This window comes from Oxyura jamaicensis, chromosome 2 (assembly GCF_011077185.1).
Source record: "Oxyura jamaicensis isolate SHBP4307 breed ruddy duck chromosome 2, BPBGC_Ojam_1.0, whole genome shotgun sequence".
Classification (NCBI taxonomy): Eukaryota; Metazoa; Chordata; class Aves; order Anseriformes; family Anatidae; genus Oxyura; species Oxyura jamaicensis.
The window spans coordinates 146,473,763-146,494,909 of NC_048894.1; the positions used below are offsets into that span (position 1 = coordinate 146,473,763).

At 45.1% G+C, this 21,147-nt stretch overlaps 1 protein-coding gene across 2 annotated transcripts; it reads left to right on the plus strand.

Annotated features, from left to right (window-relative positions):
- Window positions 1-491: 491 nt before the first annotated feature.
- On the plus strand, window positions 492-19,371 carry LOC118161982. Of its 2 annotated transcripts, none has more exons than XM_035317831.1 (2): window positions 492-3,905; window positions 19,352-19,371. In XM_035317831.1, exon 1 carries the CDS (start codon window positions 1,950-1,952, stop codon window positions 2,901-2,903), a length of 954 nt encoding a protein of 317 aa, XP_035173722.1. In that variant the 5' UTR covers window positions 492-1,949; the 3' UTR covers window positions 2,904-3,905; window positions 19,352-19,371. The 2 variants fall into 2 exon arrangements, with proteins under 2 accessions (XP_035173722.1, XP_035173721.1); XM_035317830.1 differs by lacking the exon at window positions 19,352-19,371 and adding an exon at window positions 3,976-4,332 and having other exon boundaries at window positions 492-3,930.
- Window positions 19,372-21,147: the final 1,776 nt, after the last annotated feature.

Consider the following 21,147-nt stretch of genomic DNA (forward strand, 5'->3'; position numbering starts at 1 on the left):
CTTTTGCTCCTGGAAAAACTGCTCCGGGACCCGGACCGGGGGCTGGGGGGGGGTGCTGGAGCCTAGAGGGGGGAGCCGGGAGGGTGCTCGGGGTGGGCTTTTAATTGATCGCTTTTTTTATTTTTTAGCAATGCGGCTTCTTTCCCCCTGTGCCCCCCCACCCCCACCCCTCCAGTCCTTCTCCCCGCTGCCTCCCGATCGCAAGTTCGGGTGAAGGGGGAAAGGAGGAGGAGGAGGAGGAGGAGGAGGAGGAGGAAGGGGGAGGGGGGGGAGGAAAAAACATGTCTACGTTTGTCTATGTCGACATCAGCAACACAAAATATGGCGTCCGCTTTCGACAGGGCGTTACGTAGAGGCGAGCAGGGCGATTTTGGCGGTGCGGGGTCGCAACGGGAGCCGCTGGTTCGCAGGGAGGGGAGATGGGGGAAAAGAAAAAAAAAGCGCCCGGGGGGGCTGCAGGCAACGGGCGAGGGGGTCCCGGGGCTGCCGCCGGGCTCCGCGCCCCGCTGCCGGAGTTGGCCGGGATTTCTTCGGCTATGATTCGGTGGATTTGGGGGGGTGTGATTTTGTTTTGTTTTTGTTTGTTTTTTCCTGTCCCCTTTTTGCCGGTGAGGGGGCACCGCCAGGCCGCAGCTCGGAGCCCCCCTGCCCTGCCCCGCTCCTCCGGGGGCTGCGGCCGGGGCACAGCCGGGGGCACGGAGCCGCCCGCCCCGCTCCAGCCTCTGCCCAACTCTCCGCTTCGCCGGGGCGTTGATTTCTCCCAAAACGGGATCGGGAGATTTCGGGAAACTCGGCCTTTGGAACATTGCATCCACTTTTTTTTTTTTTTTTTTCCTCAGGAGGGGGTGACTTTCTCTTTTGTTTTAGCAGCTTCCCAAAGCCAGCCCACAACTGTCTGCTTATTATATTTTTTTTTTCTTCCCTCTGTCTTGTCTCCGGGATGAGGGTGAAAGCAGAAGGCACGGATATTGTCCCCTCTTTGCTAGGAATAAAACTTGAAAGTGGAGCTGGGACGTGCTGAGGAGCTCCACCTGCCTGGCTCTGGGGGTCCCTCTGCCCCCTCCTGCTGGAGGGCATCACCCTCGTCCCCGCCTCCTTGGGCTCCCCAGGCACCTCCCCAGTGGAGCATCCCCACCCTAAGGGCAGGAGCTCACCAGGGCCCTGGCGTACAGGGGGAAGCCAGAAAAAGTTTGTTGGGGGATTGGAAAGTGGAGAAAAAGCTTGGGGAAAAAGCTTCCAAAGAAGCAGGGCTGGAAGAAAGAGGGAGACTTGCTGGGTGAGGAGGCTCCAGCAGCTCTTGCCAGCAGTGCTGGAGCAGTGGGCAGTGCTGGGGGGGGGGGGGGGGCACACAGAACCCTGTGGGGCTGCACCTCTGCCCACAGCAAAGCTGGGGACACAGCATGAGGATGTCAGTGAGGCAGAGCCGGAACCTCCTATGTGACTGTTGTGTCCCACCTTGACTCAGATGTGCAGGTGCCAGCATCCCAGTTTGGGAAGTTTTAGTACATCCTATACAGGAGAAGTGACAGAACTCCAACAAAGTCCCTTTCTAACATGAGGCTGAAAACTAACATGTCAAAAGTCTCTACAATACTATTTTCCATGAAATGATTGCAAATCGTTGTTGCTCTCTGCTTCATCCACTTCACCTACAAAGAATTGTCATTATTTTAAAACTAGGCATTAAATGTCAGGCCGGTTCGTCTCCTCACTGGAGCCGGGGCAGTTTTATAGGTATGAGGAGCAGGCTCGGACATCTCCAGCAGAAACCTCCTGCATGTAGCCTTGCTGGGAAATGGCATGCAAGCTCCCAGAGCCCGTCTGGATGCATGGTGTGGTGGTGTTAGGAGACCGGGAGAGGAGTGATTGTATTGTTTGAGAGGTATCTGTGACAGAAGTGCTTTGCCTGTGTAATATAGTTGTGTCCCGGTGAAGCCTTTCTGATGTAGATGTGGCTTCAGTCTGTAGGATGGACACAGCAACCCTTTGAAACACAGAACTGCAAATTGATCTCCGTGTTGGTAAAAGCCAGCCACTGGCCAGCAGGTTGGAAGAGTATAAAGGCTAAAAAGCCCACACATTTTTTAAGTTGTTGGCCAGTCCTTGTTTTTTCTTCAGCAGCCACTTGTGTGTTTATCCCCTCTCAGGCTGCCACAGTGCATGTGCAGAAACGAATGGCCACAAGCTCTCCTCTGTTTGTCCTCTCTTCCTGTACCTGTGATGAACTCAGTCCCGGAAAGTGCTCACAGATGTGCGTAGCTCAAAGCGATCAGCCCAAAGTCCATGTAATTACTCGCCTTCATAAAATGACGTTTTTCCTGCCTGGCCACCACAAAAGTTCTCCCGTCAGAGTTTCGTCCTGCAGCATACCTCTGCTGTGGGTGTCTGGGAGGAGAGAGCTCCTTCAGCTGCTTTCTCTGCAAGTACCATGGTTTTCTTTTCATTCCATGCTAGGGACAATCCACGATTCCCAGTCAGGGGCTGTAAAGCCAATAATCCATGACAGGAGACATCCCAAGCTGGCAGTGTCATGTTTTGATTCTTTTTGTCAGGGAGGTGGATTTTATGGTGTTTTATTAGAAGCCCCAAAGGAGAAAATTAACATTAAATATAGCAAAGGTACTTGCTTCTTTTTACATTTTCAAACCAGTTTCAAACTGCAGCAGACTGGAATACAGCAGGTTTTGCTCGTCCTCATACAAAATGAAGCTTTTAATGCCAGGCATGACGTCACTGTGCTTGCATGTGCGACATCCTCCGTTTTTATCCCTTTTAGCTCTTCTCTAACTAGGGTGATCCTCAGGGATATCACTTGGAGTCTCTCATGGCTGGTATGTTTTGACCCATATCTGAGTTATTTTTCTGTGTGTCCGCTTAACTTAAGGAATGAAGGCATCCACTGAGAATAAATAAAAATAGTGTTTTGATTATAATTTGTTGAGAAATGGTCATGGTCTCAACTGACTTCCCTGAGATTGTAGCATGGCTGTCAGCGGCAGCAAAGCTGCATTTCCTTTTTATGTGGAGAGTGTAATTTGAGTTTTAACTTTCTTTGAAGCATAACCATGATCCAGCTAGTGTGCTCTTTCCCTAACAGTTACTGCCAACCAGGGGTTGTAACATGGCACAGCTCCCTGTTGGTATCTGTTGGTATTCCAAGTAAATAACAAAATTAAGCATTAAAGGTATTAACTTAAATCCATTAAAGTAATTCCTGGGATTCTGTCAAGGTGTGTTTGCGTGTGTCATGCCAGCTGGAACAAATGTGTGTGGTGTTAGTTTATTTTATCTCCCGTGTGAACATTCATAGGCCTAGAGTTTGGTAGATGTCATTGTATGGGGATGTTGGAGGTAAGCGGTGATTTGGGGGTTCTTAGGTAAAAGCTAGAAGAGCTGACCATTTCCAGAACATTGCAAATACTTTTTAATACTTGGTAGTATCTGTTAGTGTGGTGCCCCGAGGTGGGAATGATGTGAACAAGGCCCTTGAAAGATTAATTCAAGAGAGTTCAATTCCGGCATTGCTGTCCTAAGGCAGTTCAGAAATCGCCATCCCAGCCCTCCCTCCCCAAAACACCATGGCTTTACAGATCATAAGGTTGGGGGCAGGTTGTTGTTTTGTCCTTGTTTTCTTTCTTTTGGTTTCTTTTGTGTTAGGAGAGAGACACTTCAGGTTGTTTCAAGAAACACTGTGGTTTCAGAGTTAGGACAGCACTCAGCAAGCTGTTCTCTGTAACCCCGAGCCCCCCAAAATGGCTCTGAAATGAAAACTGAGGTCTCTGCCTGCAGGAGTTGCTGTTTTATGTAAGCCAGCCAGTACCGTGAGCGTGTTGGTGCAACTGGGAGGCCTGGTCCAACAGGAGCACGTAGGGTGTCTGCATGAGGTGTGTGAAAGATCCTCTGTTGTTGGTTTTTTTTGTTTGTTTGTTTGTTTGTTTTGTTTTTTGTTTGTTTTGTTTTTTTGTTAGGGAGCAGAGGGAGACTGATGCAGGTAAGCAGAGGAGGTTTTGGTATTGGTTAACAGGAGGGGGCTTGTTGGAAGTCCTCATGGGGATTTAATCTGGTGGGTGTGGGGAGACTTCAGCGAGTTGTGACAACTTTCTGCAAGTAGCCACGGCCTGTGCCAGGGTGATGGAAGCAAGGCCTTTTCAAGGAATTCGGTGTCACACTGGTACTGATCCTCCTCATCATAGCTCCATCTCCTGCTTATATCTTTTCTTCTCTGTGGCCCCTGGCCAGACTTCCCAGCAAGGACACAATCTAGTAAAAGCCGAGCCTGTTGACCATCAGCTTGCCATTCAAGTTAACTTTTGCAGACATTTCAGGTGTCATTTGCACTCCATAAACCATGGGTTAAAAAGCTGCGGTCAGCACTGTTGAGCAGGGATGCAGTTGCCATCCACACCATTGACAAGCTCTGAAGTGATGTAGGTCTCCTCCTCAGGCTGCTTATAATCTCTTTAAGCAGGGCACCCAGGGCCTAGGTGGGCATGAGCACTGTGGTGGGGTCAGCATCCCACAGCCATGCCAAGACTTGCTCCTCAAATTTACTGAGCACAGGTTTATCCTGCCAAAGCCAGGCAGTGAGCTGGATGAGCTGCATAAGCACAAGATGCCCTTTTGCTTTTGATACAAGCCTTTCTGCTGGTGGGACATGTGCTGGCCTGGGCTGATTCAGCATTGTGGCAAATGTCTGTGGTACGGTAGGAGCTTCTTTATGTATATATATATATAAAGTACAGCATTTCAGTGATGTGATTTGTGGCATGGTCCCAGCTGGCACCAAGGGTCGAGGACAATTAGCTTCATGTCAACAGCGGGAGGGGGGGTTGGAGCTTCCTCCCCTCTCCCCCCCCCCCCCGGTTTCTGTGCCCAGGTTGGCCCATCATGGGCCTGAAATCTTAGTTTTCCTTGCCTATTTTTCTCCCAGTTTTCCTGTCCTGACCTTATTTCCCCTCTTAGATACTAAGTGCTTTTTAAACTTGCAACCTCAAGTTACCTGTGGATTTTGGCATCTCTTTTGTTGCAGTTAATTGTCTATTGTTCTCAGAATTCTCTATTAAGTGCTAAAACTGCATATTTGACTTGCTGGATCAAAAACAAAACAAACAAACAAAAAAAAAGAATACTAGATGGAAAGAGATTTTCTTGCCTGAGTCAATGACCGTAACTGAGGAAGCCTCAAGTTCAGAATTATTTAACCTCTTGTACAGTCTGGTGAGTAGAGGAAGAAGTCAGAAACCTGATGTGTGTCTCCTACAGCAGAGCTTTACAGGGGAAAAAATGTGATTCCTTTCTTTTTACATGGAATCATCTTGTGCTTTTTGTTTTTAAATAGCACTCCAAAGAAGCAGGCTCTGAGTAGCTGCTAAAGGCACCATCAGAGGGGTTCAGTAGAATATTAGTATTTCTCAAGAAGTCTGTGCCCTGTCTCTTTGCCTTCTATCTACGTGTTCCCTTTTCTCACCCTCCAAGCTTTGGAGGTTTTTTTTTGTATCTCTCAACCTAATTTCATGCTTATTAGTTGCAGTTACTTTATGTTACACTTCATTCAGACAGCAGAAGTGGGAAAATACTTGTATTTTTGTTGTTGTTGGTTGGTTGGTTTTTGTTTTGTTTTGAGGTCATAAGTTTTCTTTGTTTCAGATGCTGCAGGGTTTTGGGTGCTTGGCCGGGGGATGCCAGGCCAAGGCAGACAGCACTGGCATCTCCCAGGTTTGCTGCCGTGCTCGGGAGTGCTGCTGATTCACTCTCACAAGAAATAAAGGAGACTCCTGATGGTTCTGGCCTGAAGTGTTTTTGACAAGATGCCTTCCCCACCCCTCTTTCTGCCTCCCACCTCTAAAGCAAATATGTTTTGTTGTGGTTTGTTTTTTTTTGTGTGTTTTTGTTTTTTTTGTGTGTTTTTGGTTTTTTGTTTTTGTTTTTTTGTTTTTCCAGCATCCTCTCCAGCACAAACTGTCAGGCACTGCAGGGAGTTTTTCCTTGTCTTTTGTCTCCCCAGAAAGTGATTTATTTAAATGATATGCTCGGAGCACACTGCCGTGGCAGGCTTTGGTGCTTGTCGCCTTCCATGCCTTGTTATAGTTTCCTTGAAATCCGTGGAAGAGCAGCCCAAGGTGGTTAGGCAGTGCTTTATCCCGCATCTGTTCCCTTGTCCCCGTCAGGCATTCCTGGGGCATCTCCTGCAGCCTGCCACATTGACAATGCCACTAGTCATTACTGTTGTGTGGCACTGCTAGATGTTGGGAGGAGTCGTGGCCTCGCAGTTAGAAATTTTAGGGATCTCTTCCTCATGTCTCAGGGCAGCATGGCCTTTTTCAAGGCTATCAGAGCCAGAAACCCTTTTCCACGAGCTTTGAGTAAAGTTCCTGATCTTTCCAACCTGGGCTTGGGTACCAGCATCTTATCAGAAAGGCACCAGCTCCACTCTGCTACTGTTTTGAGGGTTAAAATTAATTTTATTTGAGAAATCAGTGGTGATAAGGTGCTGAAAAAGCATCGTGTGGGATTTTCAAGCCAGAGACAGCATCTGGGGATGCTGCATGGGAGATACAGCACAGCCGTGTGGGGCTGGTGCTTGCTGTGGGACTGCAGGATTTTGCAAGGAGGCTTCCAGGTGCAGAGCTGGTGATGAGCAAATTGTGATCTGCAGGGAGTTTCAGAGGAAACTGCTTCCTTAGGGATCCTCTTCTTCGCTCTGCATGTCCAGGATCTTCTGGCCTAAGGAAGGAATAGGCTTTGCATGTGTTTTCAAGCAGTTAGAGTGACAAGGAAGAGCAATGTGTTAGTTAGGAGGGAGCTGTTTTCTTCAGCTACCCTTACTTGGCATCTTCTTTTTGTCTTGAGTTAGTGTCCTCAAGTTTTGCCATAGCTCAAACTCAGTTTATGCAGGGCTCCACTCCTCTGCTGATGTGCCGGAGTCCCGTCTGTGTGCCTCGTGGTTATGCCAGGGGGATAGAGGTGGTTTGGGAAGCATTGCTCAAGGCAAACACAAGTTTCAAAATCTGCAGTTAATCAGATAACAGGAAAAAATGTTAGCTTTCTGAAGCGTTTAGCATTCAAGCCTAAATGTTTTTAGATGTTTTTAGAACATAGAGATGTCTTTGCTCCAGCCCCATTTCTCACTTAGTAGAAGATCAGAGTGCCGAGGTGGTGGATTTAAAATTAATCTCCTGAAATCTGAACTTTTTTTTTTTTTTTTTTTTTTTCCACACTAGCTCCTTTGCAAGTGGAAGTTCCTGTTCTCCCCATAAGGCACCTGCAAGCCACAGAGTGCTCAAGAATGGGAGCTTTCAGCAGGGTCATCAGCTCCAGCTCCCTACTGCAAAATCTCCAGGGGATGCGCATACACATGCTTTTGGGGGAAAAAAATAATAACAAAGTCACAAACCTCTGTCTGCATCCCCTCCCCAGTTTAGGAGGAATTATGTTGTTCAGATCATGTTTTGCATTTTTATTTTATTTTCAGTATCCTCTTCCTTCCCCTCCTTTCCTTTTCGCATTGCCATAGCAGGGCAGCGCATCCCTTTGGGCACAGGGTGCTGCCAGGGCAGGGTGCTCACTGCCCTCATCCCCTATGTCCCAGGCTATGCTCTGGGGAGCAGCGAGCTGTGAGCTGCTGGCTGGCCCGAGCTGATTTTTTCCATAGTAAATATGAGCCAAGTTCTTTTGAAAATTCATGGTGGAGTATGGCCTGGGGCTCTTTATAATTCTGCCTACTGAAAAAAGGCCACATTTCACTGTGGCACAGCATCATTCAGTGCCTGTTTTTAAATAAGCAGTCTGTTCAGTAGCTTCTACTTCTGTACAGGGGAAACCGTGGCAGGGAAAGAGCTTTTGTGGCGCACGGTGGAATGAGGGACCTGCTCAGTGATGTCCTATTGAATGCGAGGCACCCCCTGGAAAGTGTGTGAGCTGCATTACAAGGAGGATATTGGGTGTTTAGTGCTAGCACTGCTGCCTGCAAAGATTGGTTGTGATGTGGTAAACAGTGTGTGGTACTTGCTGGCCAAGGCTTGGGGGCTGTTTATGGTCTGCTTTGCTTACTGAAGGTGTAGGGCAGCAACTTGGGGATGGGGATTAGCATCCATCTCTGCCACCTCTCTAACTTCTTTTGTATGTTTTGTGTGCAGCAGTGCAAGGTGCAGTTTGCTGCATTGTGAAAAGCGTGTATTTGCACAGGAAACTAGTGTGTTGATTATTGAATTCATACCTGAGTCTTCTCTTTCTGTCCGTTTCCTGGGGTCACAGCTGGATCATGTACTAAAGTTTGCTACCTTGGACCCAATGCATCCTTCCCCATTGCCTCTTGCTGGCGCAACCCCACTGGAGGACCCTTCCTCACCTCCCTTTCACAAAGTCTGCAGGAAAGAGGAAAGGACTGTGATTTGCCACGGTTTATTATGTTTTTCACAACCCACAGATACTCATCTTGAAACATTTTTGACCTTCTGCTGTGGCCCCTTGGCTTGGTTTGGGTTGCAACTAGGTGAATTTTTGGCTGGCAGCTTGATGGTCCTTGTGCCTCTGCTGTGCTTCAAAATCAGTTGAAAAGCACTCAAAAAGTTGGAATCAGCAAATTTTAACGCAGTATTAAAATTTTTAGAGTAGCTAGCAGAGGAAGAAAAATATCACAAATCTTGTTTTTTGGTTTTGTTTTTCACAAAACAGTGAGACGATTGTGGTAGAAACCCGATTAAGAAACGTTTGCAATTGGGTATTTTTTTCAGTCATGAACCTTTTTTGGCTTGTCAGTTTAAAGTATCCATTCTTAAATTACCTAAAACATCTAGTTCATGCCAGATGAGGAGAAGCCCAATGCACATCTGGGTTTGGCAGGATTCTCCGTTCATGAAGTTTCATCCTTAACATGATTTAAATAGTTGAAGGTGTTAAAGTCATTAAATCAAGGTTTATAACGGCTTTCAGATGCTCCACAGTTAAAGCAGGAAGGAATGTTACATGCTATGTGTTTTAAAAGGAAGCACTGAACGTTCTTTGCTAATTATGTACTTTTTATTAAATCCAAGTAGGGTTTTTTTGTTGTTGTATTTTTTTTTTGAGGCGTGTTTGGCAAATGATAGTTTTTAATTAAATTACAAAATAAAATAATTGCTTCAAATTGAATGTAATGAACTCTTATTTTACAGGTTTTCATAAAAAAAGTGAGGATCTGTTAAGGCCACCCTTGATCTACATTGAAATTAGGCAGACAGTGTCTTGTCTGAAGGCAAGCAAAGCCCAGGACCACTTTTCTTAAAAACTAGAAGACATCATGCCAGGAGGTGCTTGTCCAGGAGCACAGGCTTTAGGAGGAAGCACGGTGTGAGAGGATAGAGAAGCCTTTTGTCTGTTCAGCAGGTACCAGCAGATTCGGCAAGTTGTAGTTACTGGTTTGATGAAGGGCCCAATGCTGCAGCCATGTTTGACTTCAGTGATACTTTGCAGCGCTGTTCTGGAGGGTAGTATTAAGACTACAACTTAAAAATTAAGCTTTCATTTTCCTTGTCTTCCCAATAAATTCAAGGCTCCTGACAGCCAGTTCTGGGTGGTACAGCCCAAACAGATGATGTGCAAACTTTTGCGCTCTGTTCTGAGGCATTTATGTAAAGCCGAGACCTTGCAAACCCCACAGTTTGTGGGCTTGCTTGTTAAAGAGATGGGTCTGTGCTGTCCTTACACACCTAGGGGTCTTCAGGGAGACTGCACTACGGACCTTCCCTGGCTGTAAGGCTGGAGCTGCTCCAGGCTTTGCTTGGGTGAAGCTTTCTGTACGTGGAGTTAGCAAACAGGGATGGCTGAGGGTCGCTAACTGCGTTCCCAGCTGGGAACATGCAGGCAAGGTGATATCAACTCAGAGGCATGAAAGAGTAAGCAAAGCAAAAATACCTTTCCACCAAAGTCCTCGCTGTATGCAAGACTGAAATCATAGGAGCCGTTCTTTGAAGTCAGCTGCCTAGTTGTGTTGTGAATTTGGCTTTCAAGGTGCAGCTTTGAACACATAGCTGAGGCCTTTGAAAGCCCCAAACCTCTGCTCTTTTTAGTGACATTTTTACATACATCCATCTGCAGGGCACATACGTACTTGCACACACACATTGCATGTTCCCACCTGGACATGTATTCGGGACACTTGTGTTTCAGTTGGACGTGGTCCTGAGGTGTTCTCCCCCCAGCAGATGTGCCCGGAGCATCAGGACAGTCAGTGCAGACTTTTTGCAGCAGTCTCCATCCCTGGCATCCACCACTGCTGGGTCCAGCACAAGGGAGCCATCCCCTGGCTGCCACCACGTGCAGACGGGCTGGGTGCAGTTCTCCTGGAGGTCTGTGACCAGCCCCAGGGTCCTGTCCTGGCGGGAAGGATCTGATGAAAGGGTCAAGCTGTTCCCCTGCATTATCACACTGTAGTGAATGGGCAGACACTTCTGTTCTCGTCTTGCCTTTGCTTCTGAGATCACCAGCAGCTGTTTCATTAACTATTAATGACCTGCTCATTAATGCTGTAAAAGGCTAGGACCAATCTCACAAATTTTCTGGACTCTTCCCCTGAAATATTTATGACTTGCTCACTATTCAGAAGGGCAAGAGCAACAGCAGAGAACATGCCTCCAACTTTTGTTGAGCATTATTAAAGAGCTCATGAATATGAAGAAGCTGGCAGGTTCTCTCTCTTTTTTTGTTTTTACTTCTTTTTGGCTTGCCAAGCTTGCGCTGTGTGTCTGGCTGCAGGGGTAGGACAGGCCCATAGCAGGCACTCGCTGAAGCGTTGCTGGCTCAGCTGGTCCCTTGGTGTGCTGTTTCTCCAGGCAGCTTCATAACCAGGCTGACCTACTCTTGTGTCTGGTCTTATGCCTCCTTAGCAGAGTTTTGGTTGCTTTACTTGTGATCGGTCGGTCCTGTGGTGTTTTCTTTTGCACAGTGCTTGACAAGCTCCAAGGTGTTAGAGGTTATATTATATATCCAGGGGAGGTTATATTACTCTTGCTTAATCGATGGGGAAACTGAGGTGCAAAAATTGAACAATTTCTGGAACCATGCAATGAGAAGCCAGCAGAAGATGGAAATGTTTTTTTCTAAAATTGTAATGGTACTTTTAATTGAAGCCTGGTTAGTGTGAAAGGGGGAGGATTCAGGCTAGGTAAGAGTTTGTTCCTAAACAAACAGGTAGTGAAACAAGGCCAGGAACCTCACAAGGTTCACCAACCCTCATCTGAAGCCATGGCTACAAATCGTTCCTGTCCCATACCAAACAGAGCTCCTACATGATCACAGAGATAAGCACCGAGTAGTGCTTTCCCTGGGAAGGTGCCAGTTGTTTTAGCTCCCACCAGTACCAAGAAGCAAGTCTTTTTAATGTCTCTTCCACATCCAGCTGCCCTTTAGAGTAAAAAGCCTTCAGTGTGTTTGGAAGATGGAGAGTATGTCAGGAATGACCAGCTTTTAGTGCTCTTCAGGCTTCTGGACTTACAGATAGTACTGGTGTGGATGGAGCGAGGTGGCAAGGCAGATCCATATCAGGGGTACTCCATGGTAGAACTTTCTTGTTACTACTTTTTACAGAGTGTGACTATTTTATCCCACATCATAGGAAAGGACAAGGGATGCTTGGTTCCTTTCCCGGAACCCTTACTTTCGGTTGATGGACCAAAGTTAAAATGGATCCAGGATGGAATTTCGAAGTCCTGTCCTTCACCAGAGTTGTCTTCAAGGGTTTAGCTTAACACCTTAATTTTGTACTGCTAGGACAAGGTGAAGAGCCTGCTTAGGTAACCTGGTGGTAACTAGAACCTCATGGTAGCACATGGTCATAGCATGCCCCATATGACTGCAGCAGGCCCTGGTGGGACCCCATTGTCACATCATTCTCCAGGAATATGCCAGCAGCATGCTGAATGCAGCCTGGTTTTGACTGCAAAACTAGCATAATTGTCTCTTGGGAAGACCTGTGGGACTCTGCAGCTAGCATCCAGATTTTGAATGACTCTTGTCACTCTTATTTATTGAAGCAATTTCTCCACAAGCTGGAAAATGGATAGATGCAAAAATAGGGTTTCTACCCTTTTGCTGGTGTAGTTCTTCCAGGAGCAGCTGCAGTGGAGGCTGCAGAGCAGATCCTGGTCAATTGTGTTTTTTTTTCAGTTACCCGTAGTGCCATTACCCCTCTGTCTGTAGAGCTGCTCTCTTCCTTCTGGAACATCTCCCCCATCATCCCACCCAAGGGCATGAAGCTCCTCCTAAGTTTTGGGAGCCCTTTCCTTTCTTCTTCCTTGGTGGTTAGGAGGAGTTGTCCCAAAACAGACCCTGCTCCTCATTTGATTTCACATTGAATCACAGGTGAAGGATGTTGCAACATCTCTATTCCTGAGCAGAGGGAAGACCAGCATAATTTAGAATGCTATGTCCTGTCCCTGCCAGAAGCACCAGTGATCAGATATTGATGATGTGAGAAAGCAAGGTGATGATCAGCATTCCCAGTAAGCTGAAACTTACGGTGTCCTGTGAAATAACTGGAAGAGGGAAGCTTCTCCAAGTGTCAGCTTTGGGATCTTGGTGTCATAACTTGAGCTGCCAGCAGACAGAGAAATTCCAGATGTGTCTCCTGCATGCTGCTGAGCTGCGGGTGACACTTCAAGGAAAATGTGTGTCTGTTTGCACTCACAGGCAGATTCCTGATTTCAGCCCTTTCAGGCTGAGAAGTGGACCATGCTTTGGATGACACTGAAACTCATCATTCATCTTCCTTTTTTTTTTTTTTTTTTTTTTTTTGCCACTGTATTGCTGTCATGCCCTGTCAAGATGAGAACCATTGCTCGCATTTTCAAACAGTGGTGTCTGAAGTCTAGCCTTTAAAATGTCTTAGCATTAAAGTGATCACTGGAGTGCCAGTAGGTCACTGGGACTTGTGGTTCTACAGCATTTCTTATTAAAAAACAACTGTTTGTTTGCTATATCCACGTTTGCCTTGTGTCCCCGGGTGGGTACCCAGGTTTTGAAGTGTCACCTTAAATTGTTATGAAGCCTGATGTGCATTTAGATCGATGGGTGCTCCAACCTGCAGCCACATTGGGGCACAGTCAAGAGTTACTCAGGAAAATGTCATCAAAGCCTAAGTTAAGAGGAAGAAAGGGTAAAAACAGCCTCATGGCTGCAGTCTTATGGGTAGAAATGGAGGAACTGGTCAGCTGGCTTAAATACGGTGGGTCCTGGTTAAGTCTGGGATGAAGCTGTCCTGTAGGATTTTAATCGTCCTTCGAGATGTGTTAGTTTCTGTCTGTAACAGTGAGCATTACAGTTTCATCCTGCATGCCAAATCCTTTCCTGAAACAGTGCTAATCTGGAGTTTACAGATCAGTGAAAACTTTCCTGTTTGGCTTTTTAATAAAACCTTGTATTTCACAGCATCAGCATCTCAACGCTTGCTTTACAGCGACTGACAGTCGCTCCCGTGAACGGAGAGGCACAGCATAGAGAGCTGAATTTTATGTTTGTAGAATGCAGGTTGTAATGCATGCTGGAAAGTTAGATCGCATCTCGCTTTCTTCTGAAAATAGCTTGGGGTTAAGCCATGCCTACAGCGCAGACTTCTGCCAGCAAAGCTGTACTGGCCAAAAGCATGAAGAGGTGTGATTCCTGAGTGACACAGCCATGCTGGCACAGCCCCAAAGCAAGGCTTCCTTGCACTGGGAAAAACCACCCTTCCTCGGCCCTGCGAGCTGGTTTTGCTGTGCTGTTGTAGAAGGTGGGCTTGTAGTAATCCACTGCGTAGCATTTTGACAGCACTATGTGGGTATTCGTCTATTGCTGAAGAGCTTCTGGTGTCGTGGGGGTCTTCGTTCCTATAAATTTTTAAAGGGATGTTTTCACATCCTCCTCAGCGTCAAAGGTGAAAGCACATCTTAATGTTGCAGGTCCCTTTCTGTCGGCTATCTTTCTGTGGCTGGTTTTGGTGTCCCTCCACTCGCTGGGGCAGGGCACAGCAGCTGTTATTCAGGCTGTGCACTACTTAATACTGTATAATGTTGCAAGATCCAAAAATAAAAAGTGGAAAAATATGCAGACAGAGGAAACAAAGCACCAGTTTACCTCTTGGACAGAGCATCTCCCTTCCCTCTTCCCAGCACAGCATTACCCCCTGAATCCTGGAAAACAGATAACTCCTTTGGATTTTTACCACCTACGCCATCTTTCCACAGAGTTTTAATCTTTGGCTTCCTTCAAGAGCTGCTGTTGTTACACTGCTACTACAGGTCCTTTGGTGAAGTACTGTGCCTTTCTTCCCCCCCAGCATTTTAGAGTTACACATTTCTTTGCTTGAGGAAAAAAATAATCAAGGTCGTTCTCAGCGTCATTAGGGAACCAGAGAAAAGAGCAGTTCCTCAGTTTTTTTTAACCCCATCTCTTTTTTTTAATATTTTTTTTGTTTTGTTTTGTTTGTTTTCAAAAAAAGCTCCTGATAGCTGTTAGCATATTTTCCATCCATGTGTTTGTGATGCAGAAACATTTTCTTAGAATTACGTGCAGAAGCCATGAGGAATAAAAATGATATGCACATTTTTCCATGTGTAATTAAAATCTCTCTTCCCATGGCCCTGACTAGGCTATTACCCTCCCGCCTGTCCTTTTCCTTCGGTGTACCCCTGTCCCCAGACTGTGAGTTACTATCCAAATAGCTTGGTTTCTCAGTACGGTATCAGAGGCTCTGATTTCCAAACAGATCCCTGAGGATGTGCCAATTGAGTGCGACGGATGGCAAAGGCCTCAGCAGACTTGCAAACCTCTTATTGATGTTTGTTTGTGGTTTTTAATTTACCTGTTACCTTTGGCAAAGCTAGTGCAATAACTCAGTCTGCTGGCATTACCCAGCTAAATTTCAGATCAGATAACAGTGTATGGAGATTGGATTATCAACAAAAAACAATAAGATCCCCAACTTGGTCTCCATGGGGAATGTAGATTCTGACTTGAAACAAATATGTGGCAAGGCTGCGATTGTGGCTTGTTTTTCTCCCAGAGTAAAAATGGGAACTGTGTCATCTTTTGTTGTCTTTTCCCCGATCCAGTGAAAATCAGCATTTTTTCTTCCTGCAAAGTAGACCCAAAAATGTTTTTGCTACAGCAAATGCAGTCAAAATGCAAAGGCACTACAGAGGAGCTGAGTCTGAAACACTGAAATGTGATCGCTCTCAGCGAGTTTCCCACATGTATATTCAGGTGCTCTTTGTAGCTGTGGAAAGCAGGGATGGTTGGCTTCCTGGGGCACTAAACCCTCATGTTTAGCTCATCCCAACAGATCACAGGACATAGGACCTCAATATAATATCCTTAATTACTTCTCATTTCCCTCTTCCACCAGGAACTCACTGTTACTGTAGGGATGCATACAGGCACCTCAGCACTCAAAAACAACACTCACTATTTTTACCTGTTTGTTGATTTACCTGTTTATTGATTATTTTAATTTTTCCTTGAGGCTAAACACTAAAGACAAATAAGTCAATGAGCAAAGCTTTTAAATGAATATGCAGTTATTATAACTGATATCAGGGCAAAGGAATGCAAACAGGCCAGTGTGTGACTTGATGTTTTTAGCTCCTGACCGTCCATCTAGTTTTTTATTTTGAGCACAGGAAGGGGCCAATATATGACCATATGCTTACAAAATGCTGGTTGCAAATGCATTCCGAACAATGTTGTCATAGTAATGATATGTCATGTATGTGTCACGTTTTATCACATCATGAATGTATCCATGTGACTACAAAACTTACTGTGTTTTCTTGTCCTATTCTTTGCCACAAGTATTAAGAATTGTTTCCAGTATACCTCTGTATCCATTCTGAATAAATTGGAAATGTGACTTCACTTCGTTCGGTACTAGTGGAAAATTCATACCCTGGAAAATTTGCAAGGGTATTGCAAGGAAAATGTTAAGCGTGTGCTTAAGCATCATTGATGTTGATCAAGTTAAGTGTGCACTTAAGCCTTAGGAGCTATTGCCTCTTTCCAAGCATTGGTCTTAATGCAGGTTCTGAAAGAACGGGAATTGATCTCTACTTACAAGGTTGTAAAGATGGAAGTGCACCTTGAGGGGAGCAATAATCAGCCAGAGTTGATGCAGGTAATGCTGTGAACATTATCTTAGCTGTACCTTTTCATTTTCCAAAGATAAAATCTTTTCAGCATGATCTAAAGATTCCTTCAATTTTCAAAAAAAAAAAAAATATCTCCCCTTGTGATTTGTTTTCCCTTATTTTTCTTGTCATGTAATCGCCTTCGTGTACTTTTAACAAGGTTTTGAAGTTAACACTACTTTGAGGCAGTGATATGTAGGCCAAAGAGGTTCGCACCTCTGTGGTGTGAGCAAGTTCTTGTGATTTTTGGGGAGGGAGGTCTTGTGATCAGGACGTGGAGGAGCAGGCAATCAAGGCTCGCAGGTCCAGATTCGATCTCTGTGGCTTTCCCTCTTATGAGCCTTTGGCAAATGAGAGAATAATGCAGACGCATATAACAATCTTTAAAATAGATCTCCTTTGGGGAGAGTGTGGATTAATTAACATTTCAGAGACGCTTTGAGTTCCTTTGATAGGTGTTGCAGAAATGCAAAAGTGTTTTTTTTTCTTGCTAGACATAGGCTATCTAAAGGACAGATTTTAATGATGTTGGTTTACCTCCTAAGAGTTATTTTTCAAACGGAAGACTATTTAACTTCTTATGTATGTACCAATATGGGGTTTTACTGCCAATGTAAGCCAAATAAAATATATAGTGCCTGGACCAAGAATGGATCTGGTACCTTCGCTTCGTGGAGGTTCATGCTGATAATTTGCCACTAGCCTCAGGGCTCTGAAAGCAATTTGCCAGATGCTATACCAAGCCTAATTTGCATCTGTATTTACATAAATGCTTTAATTAAAATTATATGCACCGAACTGAGATAGATCAGCAGCACTGCCTGCTATTTGTTTATGTTCCCTGACAGTAAAACCCTACCTTTACTGCTGCTTACAGATCATACAACCTGACAAAGCAATTTGAGGTGTGGACTAGAAATTGGACAGATTTCTAGTTCAACTCTACTGCAAAACAAGGAGAGACCTCAATCCTCCAGAAATAAATTCTGCCTTTATTTTAGCACCAGAGGTGATTTGAACATCTTGATTCCAGCAGTCAGATTTGGTCCAGGATGCTCTAGGTTGGGTCATGCTGTGTAGGCATGATTTGTAACTTCTTGCAATCCGTGTATACTTCGTCACATGTGAAAAAATGTGAGAAAAACCCTCTGAGTACAGTAGAAAAATATTTTAAATACAGCTTCCATCATGAATAAAATGTTTGTCTGCTGTTCATCTATGAGCAGAGCATTACAGAATTCCTTGTAGAGGCAAGAGCTCTCTAAATAAAGGGAGTTTCTGGGCTCAAGTAAGGTCCTGGTCATTTCAAAGGGACGTGTGAAAGCTTGTGGCTGAGTTGGGATCAAGGCAGTGGAGACACTGAGGCTTTTGTTTAGACTCCACAGTTAATCTGGAAAACTCTAGCATAAAAATACAAATAAGTCAAAGCCTGAGTTAAATCGAAACTACAGTTTTCATTGGGACAGCAGAGGTTGCTCTGGTGACTTGCTCTGGTCAATGTCACTGCTGCTCCACAGTTATTAGGAAATCATCACAAACTGTCACAAAGGAGACTAACTGCAAGGCAAAGTCACTTAACTTGCTCTGTACCAGGTACTTCCAAGCCACTGTTCCATGTTTTGAGATGTAATGTATAAATCTGAGCATCAGCAATCCGTTTCTCAGGTGACCTGTGGTGACCACCTCATGTAGGGCAACTTGCCATGGGACAAGTGGCCGAAACCTCCTTATTGAAGTCCATGTGCAAGAGCATGGGTGTAAAAGGTGCCTGTATTTTTTGCACAGTGGCCTAAATATCTAAATACAGAGGCCATAGGCAGGCTGGGCAGGCAGCCAAAGGTGTGAGGCATGCAGGGTAGCAAGGGGTGTCCAGGCTTGTGGCCACCAGAGGTGGCAACTAGGACCTTCTAGGGGCCATGGCAAGGCAGTGCTCTGTGCTGGGGGAACATGGAGGTTTTAATTGGGAACAATGAAGCCAAATTTCCAATCAGCCTTGCTTTACCTCATCAGTAATAAAGGAATGAGAATACCTCCCATTTTAAGTCCACTACCGTGGTTGGATGATGGTTGTAACCAGGCATTTCCAGCCTAAGTGGAGCAGGAGAAGGATGGGAACGAGGCACATGAGGATATTCTGGAGCCTGGGAGAAGAAACTTCTCCCTGTGGAAAGCATCCTGCTAGAGTAGGATTTGTGAGGGGGAGGTTTTTAATTTTATGTTAATATATGCTCTGTAGCAACCTCATTTGGCAGGGTGGCGTGGTGCTCGGCCTACCCCTCCACAGTCCCTGCTGCATCGCCTGGCAAAGAAGTGACAGGAGCTCTGCTCCTTTCCTCTGCCTCACAGAGCAAGCCTGTTTCAACCCAAAAATGGTCACTGGTGGGAATCTGGGCTGATATCCCAAGTTTTTTACCTTTACTTCTCCCAGGGTGATCTTAACACATTTTGCGTGAAGTGGGAGCCAGGGAGCAGAGGAACACCATGGGCAGCCCAGAGTGGAGAGGAGTTCTGTTTTTTTTTTTTTTGAAACCACAGTATCTCTCTGATTTTAAAATTCACTACTAATGCTTTGAGTTTACCAAGCACTGTAAGCCAGCCATTAATCAGCCAGCCTTGTCACAACCTGTACATATTTTAAGAATTGTGCCAACTGTTACTGCTTCCGTGATACCTAGAGATTTGGTGGAGAGAAGCCTGGCCTGATTTTTTTCAGCGCAGCTAAGGAGGCGTTTTCATTTCCCTGTTTAATGGGACTCTCCCCAGCCTTATTTTTCAAGGCATTTTCTTTGAAAGATTGCAAAGCTCAGAGCAATCAATTAATGCACAGTGGAAGGCAGAAGTCTGGGTGTAATATAGCAACAATTCTGCAATTAGAAGTATATTAAAAACTGCACTTCAGCATGGCTTGGTAGTGAGCAGAAGGGCAGCTTGTCCCAGAAGACAGTGATCCAGCCCCATGAGGTCATTACCAGGAGGCAAGCAGGATTTGGAGAAGCACCTCCTTGGGTGAGCCTCCTGAGCAGGAGCTGCATTCATGAGGATCCTCAGATTGTGATGGGAGATGGTGAAGGTGGTTAGAATAAAAGTAGATGGAGCTGTAGGTGCTGGAGCAGGGTGGAGAGCACGCGGTGTGTGGCAGGGAGGCGCTTGGGAGAGGGAACCACCAGCCTGGTGCTGGAGTTTAGTCATTCGTGTATCAGAAACCGTAAATCTGTTAGGTTGGGTTTGGGGTTTTTTTTGTGTGTTACACAATTGCTGTGGTGGAAACTATTACTCATCTTTCCATCTCAACTCTCCAGACAAGGAAAACGAAGTGTAAAAATGCAACTCCGACAGAGCTTAGGGATCCATCCTGATGATCCTCTAGTGCCAGAGTGGTGTCCCAGAGCCAGGAAGGAGTTGCTCAGCTGAGTCAGATCCCTCTCAAGCTCCAAGTCATAATGTGTGTACAAATGACCCCACTTGCCATGTGCCTGGATCCCTGCAAAACCAGGTCTTGCCAAAGCGTGTGCCCAGCTTCCAGCAAAAGCAAGCTTGCTGATCAGGCTCTTGGGCAACATTTAGTTATTCCCAGCATTGCACCACCAACAAAATATGCAAAAAGCATCTCAGAATTAAAAGGACTGCGTCCTGGAAAAGCACTTGAGAGCCAGTTCATTAGCTCTTTGTTTTTACCAGGAGTTAATTAGACTTCCCAAGTACTTTATAATTTTTTTACAGCTGTCATCTGGAGTCGCAAGCAATTTTTTGAGTCACTGCTACTACAAACTGTTACCTGTTGCTAGGCATTGTCCTAGAAGTGCCCCTTCTCCATTTCCCACCTATTTGTGCAGATAGAGTTGATAATTCAAGACATCTGCAACAGGTCACCTCATCCTAAATCAAAATCCAGTGTTTCTGTCACCTGAGGTCAGCTCTTATTTATTATTTCTATTACAGAGCACCTCAAGACAGACATTGGGGTTGATGAGACAACATAAAGCAAAGCTGAAGACTGTGCCAAGTAGTTCATAACCATGGAGCAAGACTTGACAGAGGGCAGAGAAATTGAGAGATAAATTAATGATAAAATGTGTGAGAGAGTGTTTTTCTTGTGCTTTCTCATGTCAGCTTTCCTACACATTGTCAGCTGTCTAAGTTTTATGCATGTAACAGCAAAGATATTAAATAGTATATAATAAAAACAAAAGCAATGTGGGAAAACAGCATTTACTGAATTTAGAAATCAACCCAGATGCTCTTTTACTGTTACACTTTTTTTTTTTTTTTTAAATCTACCTTTTTGATTTGGAGTCACCGAGCCAAACTAATCCTTGGCTCAGGTGGATGTTTGGCTTAAGTTCTGATACTCTTTTTTTCTTCTTTTTAAACTAAAAAAAAAAAAAAAAAAAAAAAAAAGATTTTTTTTTTATAAAAAAAAAAAAAAACCTGACCCAAAAAAAAGTGTGCAGAAATTGGTTTCATGCCCTAGAACTTTTCCTGCATGCTTTTTGATGCAATGTATCTGATCCTTCAAAAAGGAGGTAACACAGAGTGATCTCAGCAGCTTTGAAGAATTGTTCTGGAAGAATAACAAGGAGCGCCAGAGGAAGGGGTGTGCATGTGTGCTTCTTTTTTTTTTTTTTCCTTGTTAAATATATTGTGCGAAGGAAGGACTTAATGTCATGTTGCAGGTTATGTTGAAAGATTGGATACATTTTGTATGAAATCCCTTTTTGTCTGATTTTTAAGTGGTGAAAGTGTGTTTCTCCTGAACAGCTATTCACAGTAGGATGTGAATTGCACTTTATCTTCCCTGGTTTGAACCTTTTCCTACCGGAGTGTGTGGCAAAGGCATATTTAAATAGTAGCTGGATTTGCTCTCAGAAATGTAATTATGCCCTGGATCCCGAGTCAGGTAGAAGGCTGTAAAAAGTATCGTCTGCTACAGACATACTCCAGCACAAGACTCCTGATCTTAATTTGATTCAAATACAGCATTTAGATCCATGGAAATGTATAAAAGCTCCTGCCT